At 34.8% G+C, this 13,314-nt stretch overlaps 1 protein-coding gene across 5 annotated transcripts in view; it reads left to right on the forward strand.

The window, feature by feature from the left end:
* Window positions 1-13,314, forward strand: part of SCAF8 (SR-related CTD associated factor 8) — a 164,612-nt gene that overhangs the window by 31,937 nt on the left and 119,361 nt on the right. For 3 of the 5 annotated variants that reach the window (XR_010997283.1, XM_068184661.1, XM_068184660.1), the window contains exons 7-13: window positions 488-664; window positions 4,266-4,345; window positions 4,755-4,872; window positions 7,612-7,743; window positions 7,869-7,981; window positions 8,466-8,659; window positions 10,877-10,977. Coding sequence is in view for 4 of the 5 variants with exons in the window: in XM_068184661.1 (XP_068040762.1) it covers window positions 488-664; window positions 4,266-4,345; window positions 4,755-4,872; window positions 7,612-7,743; window positions 7,869-7,981; window positions 8,466-8,659; window positions 10,877-10,977 (915 nt within the window). In the remaining variant the exon portion in view is untranslated. Of the gene's footprint in view, window positions 1-487; window positions 665-3,784; window positions 3,952-4,265; window positions 4,346-4,754; window positions 4,873-7,611; window positions 7,744-7,868; window positions 7,982-8,465; window positions 8,660-10,876; window positions 10,978-13,314 lie in introns of those variants that run through there. The other 2 variants (XM_068184662.1, XM_068184663.1) reach the window with 2 other exon arrangements.

Genomic DNA, 13,314 nt, shown 5'->3' on the forward strand with positions numbered 1-13,314 from the left:
AGCTCTCCCTATGAACAGGTTGCATTGGCGTAAAGTGGAGCTTGCCACAGTGCAGTCCTTTTCTCTGTACAAATGCTGTTAGAGGACACAGATTATTCTAATATAGGTGGGCCTTTAGGAAGCTGGAATAGGCTAACAGATTTTTTTCAGGTCAAAAGGAATCAAACTGGAGAAACAGAAGAGGGGGAACACTAGAAAGCAGGAAATCCTGAGTGGTGACTGGCATCATCATGCAACCTGTCAGAGCAAGTTAGGAAGAAGAAGCATCTGCCTATCTTATCAGCCCCAGAAAACAAATTAGCCAGTAAGTGGGAACAAAATTTGCTGTAAATGAAAACAAATTAAGACAAAATAATAGCCATAGGTTAGATGATACTTCATTCCTGGGAGTTTTTTTACTAAGTGGAAGGGGAAAAGTCTATTTTGTACTTTGTTTTTTTGCTTTAAAAAATCTTGTTCAATGTATTTGTTATCTTTTTTCTTTTAGCTTCAGCAGTTGATACAGACACTGCAGATACAGCAGCAGAAACCTCAGCCTTCACTACTTCAAGCCCTGGATGCCGGTCTTGTCGTCCAGTTACAGGCGCTCACCGCACAGCTCACAGCTGCAGCTGCTGCTGCTAACACACTTAATCCACTGGAACAGAGTGTCTCTTTTAATAAGGTAGAAGTAGAATAATAGAAATTTGAAGAAGTATTTTTTTTAACTATATGTGAGAAATTCTTTTGGATTTTATTGTTTGACTTTGGACATTTTAGAAATACATTGATATAATATAAAGTGATACAGCTTGAAAATAAAAACAATGTCTAGACGGTAGTCCACATGAAAATATTAGTTTTATATGAGTTTAGGGCTAAATAGCCCATTGTATAATATCTAGAGTTGGAAGAGACCCACAAAGGTTATTGAATATGTTAATGGATTTGATTTATGATTTAGCAAAGTTAAGCCATATGTTTTCGCACCCTTTATAACACAGCAATGAGAATTGTTTCTTACAAGGTAATAAATGGAAAATATGCAGGGATACACTGTTTCCTCAGAAGAGTAAAAAGTTGGATTTTTAATTTTCTTGCATTATAAAGTATTTGCCAAAAAAACTTTAAGCTTAGCCACAAAGTGATGTAAGTGAATGAATAAGCCTGTAGGTAAAGAAACTTTCATTGCAACAACCCAAAACCAACTTACCAAAAAACCAAACACCAACAACCACCTCCCCACAAAAAAAAAAAAAAAAAAAAAAAAAAAAAGAGCCAAAAACCCCCAAACCAAACTACAAACAAAATCAGAGTGCAGGAATTTTAGAATACTAATATTATTGCATGCCAGGTAGCAACAACCATGCAGGCAGTTACAGCCATAGTAGTATAATACCTATAATAAAGAAAAGGAAGAAGGAAGAACTTCTACTCAAAGAATTATAACTTACTAACTAAAGAAAGAAATAAATAAGCATTGTTCTATTGTCTTTGGAAGAAACAGTGTGTGTGCACATAATCTAGTAGGATTGTCCTGGAGTGAATAAATAGTAAGAATAAGGAAGTTGGAAGCAAAAAACCTTTTTTTATTTTTCACTCAGATAATCTCTTTTTATTGAAAGTAATGCAGCTGTAAAAATAAGTCAGGAAAAGAATGGCCTGTACTCCTGCTGTACCACAGCTGTAACCATCAACTTGAGAAGGGTGTAATCCCAGGGACTGAATGCATCAGTTAATAGGGACTGCTGTAATATTTACATATGTAAAGTATTTTACAGTACAGCATTATTCTGCAGACTTGAATTCCAGCATTTCCATGGATTGATTTATTTGTAGGTGTGGGTGTCTTGAATTCTGGACAGCTTAAATTGAAGTAAATTGGAATTAAATTGAAGTAAAGAAGTCACATCCTGATGACATGTTTATATACAGACATAAAAGACAGGGCAGCTTTTATGAAAAAAAAAACCCAAACATTTATTACTGTTGTGTGATCCAAAGGAAACTGTGAAGCATAGTTTTCATTCCATGACATCATGTTTGTGAATTAGATAACAAATAATAAATAGCGCAAGAAAATAATTTTGATTAATGCATAAGTATCCATCTTTAAAAAAAAAAAAAACTATTTGGCAGTTCTTCCAATCCTTTGTTTTCAATCTCTTCGGTCTGTAGTATCTAGTGTTACTTAATTGTGCAAATTAATCTGCATTATGTGAAAAATTCTTTCAGCAACATCAAATGTGCATGTTTTCTGATCTTGCTATAGAACCAAATACTTGTATTACAGTAAAAAAAAAATTGCTCAATATTACCTATGCATTTACCCTACTCTTTTTATTTTCATTTCCAAAGAGAATATCCTGATTCTTATGAAAAAATTTGTTACCTTTCCAATAAAAACCTTTTCCCATATCTTTAATCCTTTCTGTTGCTTTTTCTGAACATATTTTCTTCTTACATAATTAATGTAATATATGTAACATAAGGGAAGGTTCTGCACCTTTTATATGCATGTATGTATAACATTAAACTTGGTAACCTAGTATTTAGTTTGGTTTAATTTCTATTACTTCACTGTAGAGTATTCTTCTACAAACTGTAGAGAGTATTCTTCTTCTAAAAATCAAGATATTTCAGTTCAGATTTTTCGCTTCAGTATGTACAATATTACTTAAACCAAATGTAAACAAAAATCATGCTGTACGTTTACCTGTCTTGGCTGGAAATTGTCTTGTTTTCTCTAGCCTTGGTTAATCTAAATGTTTGGTTTTTTTGTCAGGAACTGGTGACTAGCTTCTATTTATTTCTTTTCTCAGCCATATAAGCAGTACATATTCTGTTATATTCCTTCCTGCTTTGTCATGATGGAAGATACATGATGATTAATAGTATTTTAAGTTTGAGGTTGTTTTTCTGAAATGCACAATTTTTTTCAGAGCAGCAGCATTTTATAAGTGCCTCACTGGAAAATATTCTAACAATACAAACAAAAGAGGCAGTCGCCTTGCTGTAAATGGATTAGATATATGGTGAAAGTTGTTCTGGATTTTAAAATCCCATCTCACATAAGCTTGATGGTCTGTGTTTCTACTGTCTTTTGTCAGAGACGTATTCAGTCCTGCTTTCATAAATATTATATTGGGAAAAGTGGTTCTAAAAATTCTTGATTGATCAGTGATTGATCCATTTTCTAGTTAGATTATGCTTTGTTCTTTCTGGACTCCAGTAATAGAGAGTAAACAGTGCATCCTGAGAAAGAAAACGGGGTACTGAATCATCATGGCTTATTGCTGAAGAAGTTTTTGCCTTAGTATTTCAAAATTATTGTCGTATGTTCTCATCCTCTTGGTATTTTTCTTCTGAGATTAAGGTTTGAGAAGAAGGTGCTGGTAGGATAGCATTAGCTCTGCTTTTCAGAAAACTCCCACGGTGTGTAAAGATGCATGGACATGGCTTTAATAGCACGTCTCTGTCATTAAATAGTGAAAAAAAGGCAATCTCACTGACAAATAACATCTATTGTATTTCTTCATGCTTGTTCCTTAGTTTTTCTCTTCAAAAACTAAGATGCTGCTAAAATGCTTCTGAATTTCTAAAAATTAGTAGACAAACTTTTTTACTTAAGCATAACTCCAGTACAGATATCTTCACAGATAACACAGGAAGTTTATCCAAGTTTTTCTCCGTGTCAGATACCTTTTTTTTTATCCATTAGAAGGATTATTCCTCTTACATGATAACTGCTTGCTTTGATTTTTTTTTTGCAGACTGTGTGAGAAGTTATTTTCACGGAGCAGTAAATTTGAAGGAATTCAGGTTGTCTAAATGACACGTGTATGTGAAAATACAGTAATTCTTTGTGAAGTAATCAAGCTTTAGGTCTTCTCTTGATATGAGCAGAGCAGTTTGATGATTACCAAAGGATTGAATAGTTGGCCTCTTCGTAGTAATTTCTTCTAATTAAAGGTACCATTACATAAAATTAATCTTTCTTTAAGCTTTACTCCAAAGTAGCTCTTAGTTACTGTGGAAAGAACATGTGGTTGTACTTGTTGCAGCAGAGCTCAGGAAAACTGGGCCAAGATTGATGCACTCAAGAGTTTGGTAACAATAGCAGTATGACACTTAATTTTCTATTCAGGTTATTTTCCAAACGGTTTTTTTTTTGTTTGTTTTTTGTTTTTTAAGTTGAGAAATAAGAGCATCTTCCTAATGAAAAGGAAATATACCTAAAGGGACATTTAGGAGTGTTCAGTAATGCTTATTTTGTTTTCTCCTAGAAGCTGATGGACAGGTTTGACTTTGGGGAAGAATCTGAACAAAATGAAGAGCCTAAAAAGGAAACTCCCTCTTCCCAGTTGTAAGACCAAGCTATGTTTCTTACGGAAAATACTAAAATTTGTCTGATGCTAGTTGAAAATTAGGATTAAGTCAGGAAAATACTTACTTCAGACCATAAATACACAAAAACAGTAGGAAAAGACAGTTTTATAAATTAACATACACATTTTGGTATAAATCTGTGTTCCAGAATATTTTTTTAATTTTAGGATAAAGTTAGCATGTTCTTTGCTTTTTGTAGTTATATTTATACAGTTGATTGGATAGTGATGATATTAGAAGGTGGAACTAGCTCCGTTGTCCTCATTATTTTACATTTTAGTTAAACTTGAAACCCATTTTTGAAGACCTATTTACTAACTGTTTAAATGAACAGAAAAACTGTAGGCTTTTAAATTTTTTTTTAAATATAAGTTATTTCATTTTAGGCCATTAGTACCAGAATCTGTGAACAACTCACTTTTTCATCAACTAGCTGAACAGCTACAGCAGCAAAATTTAGAACATCTCAGACAACAGCTTCTGGAGCAGCAGCAGCCTCAAAAGGTAAGAACTCCATCTTGTGGCTATTGTAGTAATTTGTCTTCTCCTATGATTAAAAAAAGCATATTCCAGGACAAAAAAATTATGATGTTGCTGACAGTTTTTGTATAATTAAAGTCTTTGTCACTAGCTGACCATGTAACAGAAGCTTGTGGGGTAAGTGGAAAAAAGTGCTTAAAGCAGGAAAAACCCACAACCAAATGTGTGGGGAGTACATTTTGCTTCTCTTAGGAAAGAGTACTCATTAGGTGAGTTAGACATGACTGTGCTTAGTCTGTTCAGCTCTTTATATGGGGAAAAGAAGCTTTCCCATGCTTGCAAAAGGAATAAGGTAAGCAATGAAGTGATTATGCTCCTGTTTCTGAGGGGAGGACAGAATAGAGACTGTGAGTAACTTTAATTTCCCCAGGTTTTATGTCTTGACTAATAATTGATGAAATAATTCTGTTAAAGAATCTAAGCTAAAAAATAGTCACATATTTCTTGAGAAATTATTCATTAAGAACTGGTACTTGAGATAACTCAAGGTTCCTTCTTAACTCTGTGAATTGTGTCCTCTCTATGCTAAAGAAACTTGGCTTATTTCTACTGAGATTAGTCCACAGTACTTAAATGTTCTTTTTCCCTCCTGATCCCATTAAAAAAAAAAAAAACCAGAAACAAAAGTATTTTGTCTTGATCCTGGCCAGGTATGAAGTGGACTTCGTGTGGAGTATTTGGATCTAGTTTCACAGGAAAATAGAAAACTCAGATTGAAAGAAAAAACAAGGGATCACAAACTTAACAAACATCTATTGGAGATTTTAGTTCCAGCTGTGCAAAGGCCAAGTCATAGAACCATTGAGTAGTCAGGGTGGGAAGGAACCTTAAGATCATCAAGTCCAGCTGTCAACCACTATAACCCCTGAACCACTAAACCACATCACCCAACCCAGATCCAGATACCTCTTAAACTCCACCAGGGGTGGTGACCCCACCTCTGCCCTGAACAATCTATTCCACTGCCTGAGCCAAGTGGCTCAGCTTTCAGTTAAGAATGCCATTTAAGCTTGGAATTTCTGACTTTATTAATTTAATTTTTACTAGATATGGTTTCTTTACTGCTTTATTTTACTTTTTTATTTAAGTGTAGTACATGGAAAAGAATATACAGCATAGCTACAGACTCTAAATAGTTTTGGGTCTTGGTGGACATCTAGCCATTTCTGTTTCTAAACACTAGAAATCTTGTGAAGGAATAAAGCAATGAGGATTGATCTGTTTGAGAAGCTTTTGATGTGTCATATCAAAAAGTATCTGTCTAATTTGAAAATAAAAATATTTAATGCCTACCTTATTGTTAAATAAGCAAAATCAAAGTTTACAATATATTTATGGGTAGAAAATTAACTTGACTCTCCCCTTACTATTTAATTTTCTATTACAAGACCTGACAAATTTTCCCTTCAGATTCAGTCTTCTTGTCTAGTCAGTATGGAGAGAAAGTTTTCTTCTCCACTTTGATAACAGATAAAAGATACAAGCTGCTGGAACTACTTTGTAGTGACTGCAGTATGTTTTGGGTAATATTTTCTTTAATTCCATGTGTAAGTTTCATTGAGAAAGATCAAAGGGAAAGAGAAGGAAAGATAAAGCACAAAACAAAATTATCAGGCATCTGATGAGGAGCAGTGGGAAAGGAGGAGAGGACAGAAGATAAAAACAGAAGGAGCAACAAGAATTATAGGCATTGATACCAAGAAATAGATGGTTGAAGAATAATTAAATATAAGGAAAATGAGACAAAACATTCTGTCAGAAGGCAAATAACTTAACTGAATTATAGTAGAATATTTTTTACAAACTTGTTATAAGATGCTTAAAAAATACAAAGATACAATTGTTGCTATTAGTCATTCGGCTAACTTTCTGTTATTCTCTGGCAGATAGAACATGTAGTATTTGTTTAATTAAAATATAGTGAGGATCACTGAAATGTTTACCTACAGTAATGGATTACAGATTTTAAATGGCTTTTCAAAATTGTTCCCATACAATTTCTGAATATTTTAATTTCATTTATTCTAGTTCTTGAATTTATCTTGTACCTTAGAGATATTTTTTCCAAATCTGTACTTTCAGGCAATGCACAGGCTGTTATATCTTTTCCTGTAGCTAATCATCAACACCTTGAGTATTCCACATTCATTAATTTTGGTGTTTTTCCAGAACTGCTTATTTTGTTAGATCTCTTGAAATTGCCATATTGACACAAATGACACAGCTTCCTCCCTTATCTTTCAGTAATTGCTTGTCTGGAATCATTCACTGTAAAAAAGTTCAGACCAGTGTAAATTTTTTAACTAGTTCAGTTGGTATTGAAAATATTTTTATTATGTTAGTATCAAAATAACATTTATTAATGTATATGCATGGAGGACAAGTGGGTGTCTTTCAGAGTCACTGTACATATGGCTACGTTTATCCTGTGAATTTCTGTTTTGAAGTAGCCAAATAAAGCAGTAAATTGTGTACTCTGTGTGTACTATAGTTTTGTTATTTAGCAAATAGATACTAATCTTTTGCAATCAGAAATATTAATTATTTCAAAGTTTTGTGTTTAAGGATGATACAATAAAAAAGGAATGGAATGGATTGATATCCAGTTCAGCTTTCATATTCATGAGAAGTGAGAATATTATTTTCATATTGAATTACATTTGAAATTGCAAGGGGCTTTATGGTATATTAACTGTTATTTAGGCAAGCCCAGAGGAGAATCAAGAAGGAAATTTTGGTTCAGAGCACTCTGCATCACCCTCACAAGGGAGTAGTCAACAACAGTTTTTAGAAGTGGAAGCAAATGTAGATGATTCCATGGATATTCAACAACAGGTAAAACTATTTAAAATTTTATTACAGAAATTGAAAAGAAAACACAAAGTAACATGATTCCAAGTCATATGTATTGTGAATAAATTTATTAAGTGTTATTGAACATCTTTTATGTCTGACCTCAGGACATGGATATAGATGAAGGTCAGGATATTGCTGAAGAAGAGATTTTTGAACAAGAAGAAAAGAAATCAGCTGTTCGTTCAAGATCAAGAACTCGTTCAAGATCTCGTTCAAGGTTTTGTAATTACCTTGTATTAAGTAAATGAAGTTTTTCTGAAAAAAAGTTGCAATTTGTGATTGTCAGTCTTAATTCTGTATTTTCCAAAATAGTCATAAGCAGTTTTTGGCAATTAAAAGACATGTTCATTAAATATTTGTGTGTTAGATGTAGACTTTTGGTATGACAGTTCATTTGCCATATGGGTGGTTTAACTGAAATTTTTTAAGACCTGTTCAGGTTACAGAAATAGCTAACACTAGCCAGCTGGACAGGCTTTCTGTGCCAGAGAATTACGTACTGTTGATACAGAACAATTTGAATGTGGTTTTTTTTTAAGATGTATATTCTGTTCCTCACCCAAATGGCATTAAATTTATTTTCTGAAGTGGTTTTAGTGAATATAATGGAAATATCTGTGTAGTGCCTAAAATTTATAGTTAAAAGACAACCAAGAGTATTTTTTTTTTAACTCAGCATACTAAAATTAAGTATTTTGTAGGTCACCAAGAAAACGAAGGTCTAGATCACGGTCTGGTTCTCGTAAGCGGAAACACAGAAAACGTTCACGCTCAAGATCAAGAGAAAGGAAGAGAAAGTCATCTCGGTCATACTCCAGTGAAAGAAGGGCTAGGGAAAGGGAAAAAGAACGTCAGAAAAAGGGATTGCCTCCTATACGGTCAAAAACACTAAGTGGTAAGTAGCACCTGCGTAGCGTTTTAATAATGTAGGATTAAATGGAAAAAAGGCTTTGTTTCCATTGACAGAACAAGATTTATCTTGACTACATATATATTTATAAGTTTAATTTCTGATTTTTCTTGTAACTTGGGTACATCATGTCATCTTAGACAAGAACAAGTATCATACTGTTCTACTGATGTTTTGCACTTGCACTACTGATTATGCTTCTAAACAGAGAGCAGCAAAGGCTGTCTCTAAGTTCCAATCTTCTTTCTCTTTAATGCTCTCTTTAACTTGGCATTTGAATGTGTCCAGCAGTTGGTCTGAAAATTGTTAAAATGCTAAAGTTGTGTGGTGCACACTTCAAACACTTTGATGGATATTTTAGAAGTCCAAGTTGTAAAACACTTACATTGTTTTTTAAAAAGATTTTCAGAGGAATGTAGTGCCAAAGCAGGTGGAATTCACTAGTGTAAGGCAAACCATAATGGTGGTATCTTAAGAAAGTATTCAAAAATCAAGTGGACTTCAGCCTCTGCAGAGTGCTGCTGTGCACTTTCATTTCCACAGAGAATTTACATACTAAAAAAAAAGGAAGGTAGTAAGAAGAAAAATAACTTCCTCCACCCAGTTGCTTAAATCAAAGGGAATGTATTTTGAGAATTTATTTTGCTCAGATAGATTATAAACTGTTTCTGGTATAGTTTTGCATTTATAGTCTTAGAACTGTATGGTTTATCTGACAAGATAAGCAGCTCACAACTATTTTTTTTGCAAAGGAAAGAATGTTCTGTTCTCTTCACATTAATATTTTATATTATTCCAAGGTGACTTTAAACTGGGGACTGTACTGCAGTTTAGATGCATTTTTTCCCCCCGTCTTCTCTGGTTTTACACATGAAAAAAGACAAATTGTTTTTAAGGTGTAGATTTCTCCCATCAGTCCACAAGGCAGGGAGCTATAATCAGAATGGTTGGGAGCTGAGAGACAGAGATGTTAAGTAACCTAATGAACAGCAGCAGCATTTGAGATCCTGTGAAGTTTAAAGTACGCTAAGTGAAGTGTGGAAACTTTGAGGGGAGGTAAGTGATTAAATAAATAAGTAATTCACCTAACAAGTGTTCTACTTCATGAAATTTGTTCAGTGACAGCCACTATTATTACTTGCTGAGATCTGAGGAGCTTAACACCATGAGATACAAAAAGCTGAGGAGCTTTCCTAGAGTTTAACACCATGAGATACAAAAGGGATATCTACAAGCACGTAAGGAACAAGTTTTGTCCAAGAGAAATCTTACAACTGGTCATTCTCAGCACTGCAGAGTACAATGTTAATTGAATATGTCAGTTGACAGAATGCACAGCCCTGGTTTCCATTTTGGTGCACCAGGATTGGTATAGTAAGGAGATGTGATGTATCAAGATAATGATGAAGGCAGAATGTTTCCTTGGTAAAGGATAGGGCAGACCAAGAAATCCAAGCTGCACATATAGATTGGGCAGTATTTGGAAGACAGAGGAATTGGAACCATGTACATATGGAAGAAGGAAGTCTTAGCTCATGTCAGTGAGTGTTTGTGTTTGGTGAGGAGCGTGGGTGAACATTTGGAAGGCAGGGGTCTGGGCTTGTGGTGGAATTGACAAGAATCAGAAGTATTATTGCATGTCTTCAGCCGGATTGGCCTCAGATAAATTTCATTCCAGGTTTTTGCCCATGGTAAATTAATAGTATTGTTGCTATTTTCAGGTGGAAATGCATTGCATAATACTGCAGTATTAAGCAGTATTAAGTTCCATATGTAATACACTTTTAGCCAGTTAGAGCTTAGTCTTACTTTATTAAAATTGACATGAATCCTAAAGGCATGGTTTTTAATGGAAAGTAGAAGAGAAATGTTTTGGGGATTTTTCCAGAAGTAATTTGTAATTCAATTTACCTTAGCTGGTAATCTATAGATTTTTACAGTTTTATTTCTATGAAAACAACTATTTTGTTTAAAAGAAAATTAAACAAGAAGAATGAATGCTTGTGGTGAATATGTTTGGTGTTGTTTAACCCTTTATCATTTTTGTTAATGTATTTAATCTCTATATAGTAATAGATTTACTATTCTTAGGTTTTTATCAGTGATTCCTGGGTAATTTTAAAACCTTTTACATTCATGCTATAGAGTATTTAATAAGTTAGCATTCAGTATTTTGATTGATGTCAATATGTCTCTTGACAGTTTGCAGTACTACTCTTTGGGTAGGTCAAGTAGACAAGAAGGCTACACAGCAAGATCTAACAAACTTGTTTGAAGAATTTGGACAAATAGAGTCAATTAATGTAAGTAAGCATGTTGCTATGCTTTTTCAGAAATGTTAGACTAGAAACTTGAGCATGCTTATGCCTCTGAATTCTTTACAGCTGCTTAAACTTGTATTTAAGAGACTTTTCTATCACAGTTAAAAATTGTGCCCATGGTATTTGCAACCTGGTTTTGATCTACTCTATTTTGAAGCACTAAAGACAGTACACTTCAAGGTAAAAAGGCTCTTCCTAATCTCTAGCACTTTATGCAGTTTTTAAACCAGGGTTTAACCAAAAAATTATGGTTGTTCTGGTTTCGTGAACTGTCATGGAGCAGGTATCATTTTTCCTTGGTCTAAGGATACCTACGGATGTGTATCCACATTGTTCTTGGTTACTTTCCAAACGGAGGATTGATTAAGTTGAATCCTTCTTGATAAAACATTTAGAAGAAAAGAAATGGTACTGTAAAGAAACCTTCATTCTAAAATATGACAATTAAAAAGATGCTTATAATTGGGAGATAAAATTCTCATTATTTAGAGTCGGGTGTTTAGAGTAGTACCTCAGTGGCTTATAATTCAGCTTCAAAAGAAAGTATTTTTCTCCTAAAATAGCACATCTGTGTTGTGATATGACACGGAAGTGAATTTTTTCAGGAAGTTGGGTCAAACCAGTCAGTGGTCAGGTTTGGATATTGGCACCTGGAGTGATCACTGAAGGTATGGATACGCCTCTGAGAACACAGGGGGATAAAAGCAAGAACTGCCAGGGGAACTTTCTCTTTGGTTCCTGTCAGAGAGTGCAGGCTCTCCCCTGCCATGGGCTGGGTGGGGGAGGGGAAGCCATTTTTCTTGTTAGCCATAGACTGAACCAAATTCTCCTGCAACAGAGACTGCATTTTAGGGGGATGCAGTGGTGGGCCAAGAGACCTGTTTCAGTGACTGCAAGCACAGGAATGGAGAGAACAGAGAAAAGCTGAGGAGGGTGTGGTGATGCCCCCTGTCTTCAGGAAGAAGAGGGTGTGGTGATGCCCTCTGTCTTCAAGAAGAGGACGATCTCTGTTCTTGAGACCCTTGACCCCAGGGGAGGAAGAAAATGGGGGGGACTGTGGTGCCAAGATTAGAAGCGGAACTGTTGTTTCTTTTGGTCCATGGCAAAGCATCCTTAAAGGAGCCCTATGAGCAGTCTGTCCATGCACGGTGGTGGGAGCACTGTGACATGGAAAGGAGAGTGTCACACTGGCAGATTTTTTTTGGCTGGTTGCCATGTGTGACATGGAAACACAGGAGGTGGCAACTGTGTTTTCTGGGGTGTCTGTGGTGCAAGAGAGACTTTTCTCTCCTTTGAGGGACTGAGTATTGATTACCTGAAGGGTGGCAGCTTGATCAAGAATCCCAGACAGTGTCTCACTGTGGTTTTTTTGGAAATTGGTTGGGGGGAGGAGGACTGTTTTGGAGGGTCTTCATCCTAGATTTAGTGTGTGTGTCTTTTATAGTAGTAGTAGTGTAATAATTTTTTTTTCCCCTTTGTTATTAAGCTTGGGCCTGCTCTGCTCTGTTCCTGATCACATCTCACAGCAATTATTTTGGGAAGGTGTATTTTCATGGGGGCGCTGGCATTGCGTCAGCGTCAAACCTTGACAATCTGCATGAGAGAAATCTGGGTTTTCTTCTTGCTTCAGCAATTTTAAAATGCTTCTTGTGCAAATTCATTCATTTCAGATAATACTTTTGCTGTTTTCCTGTCACATTAATATATTCAAATATGTAATTAATAAGGAATACTTTTTGTAACTTTACAGAATAATCTAAAAAGTTTCACAAGTGAAAAATCCAGCCCCGTAGCCAGTTATTTAAACCTCATTTTGATTTTCAGGGGCTATCAATTAAGGAAAGTAATGTAACAAATATAAATGTCCCAGTGCCTGTTATATTTCAGAGGCAAACCATATGGTAGATAGTTCATCTTACACATTCCACAAAGCTTAAGTACCTAGAATAACAATGTATATCTTAATGTAGTTCTTAGAAAATATGTTTACAGTCTGTCATCTTACATGTTTGTTATGTTACTGTGTGCATTTAAACAGTGTAAAGATTTTTGACTAAAATGGATGTAAGCAATTGTCATACATAATATGTAAGGTTGCAAAGATTACATGCTATGTCATACATTAAATAAAACATGCTATACATACACAAATACAATAAAACATTAGAAAAAAATCACATTAAGGAATGAGAAGTCTACCCTTCAAAAATGCAATATACTTTTAATCACTAGTTTGCTCCTCTGTGAGAGTTTACTGCACAGCACACAGAGAATCTGGAGCTTAAGAAGAGGTAGCAACCTTTGCTTTTCTGAAGTTGT

This window comes from Anomalospiza imberbis, chromosome 3 (assembly GCF_031753505.1).
Source record: "Anomalospiza imberbis isolate Cuckoo-Finch-1a 21T00152 chromosome 3, ASM3175350v1, whole genome shotgun sequence".
NCBI lineage: Eukaryota > Metazoa > Chordata > Aves > Passeriformes > Viduidae > Anomalospiza > Anomalospiza imberbis.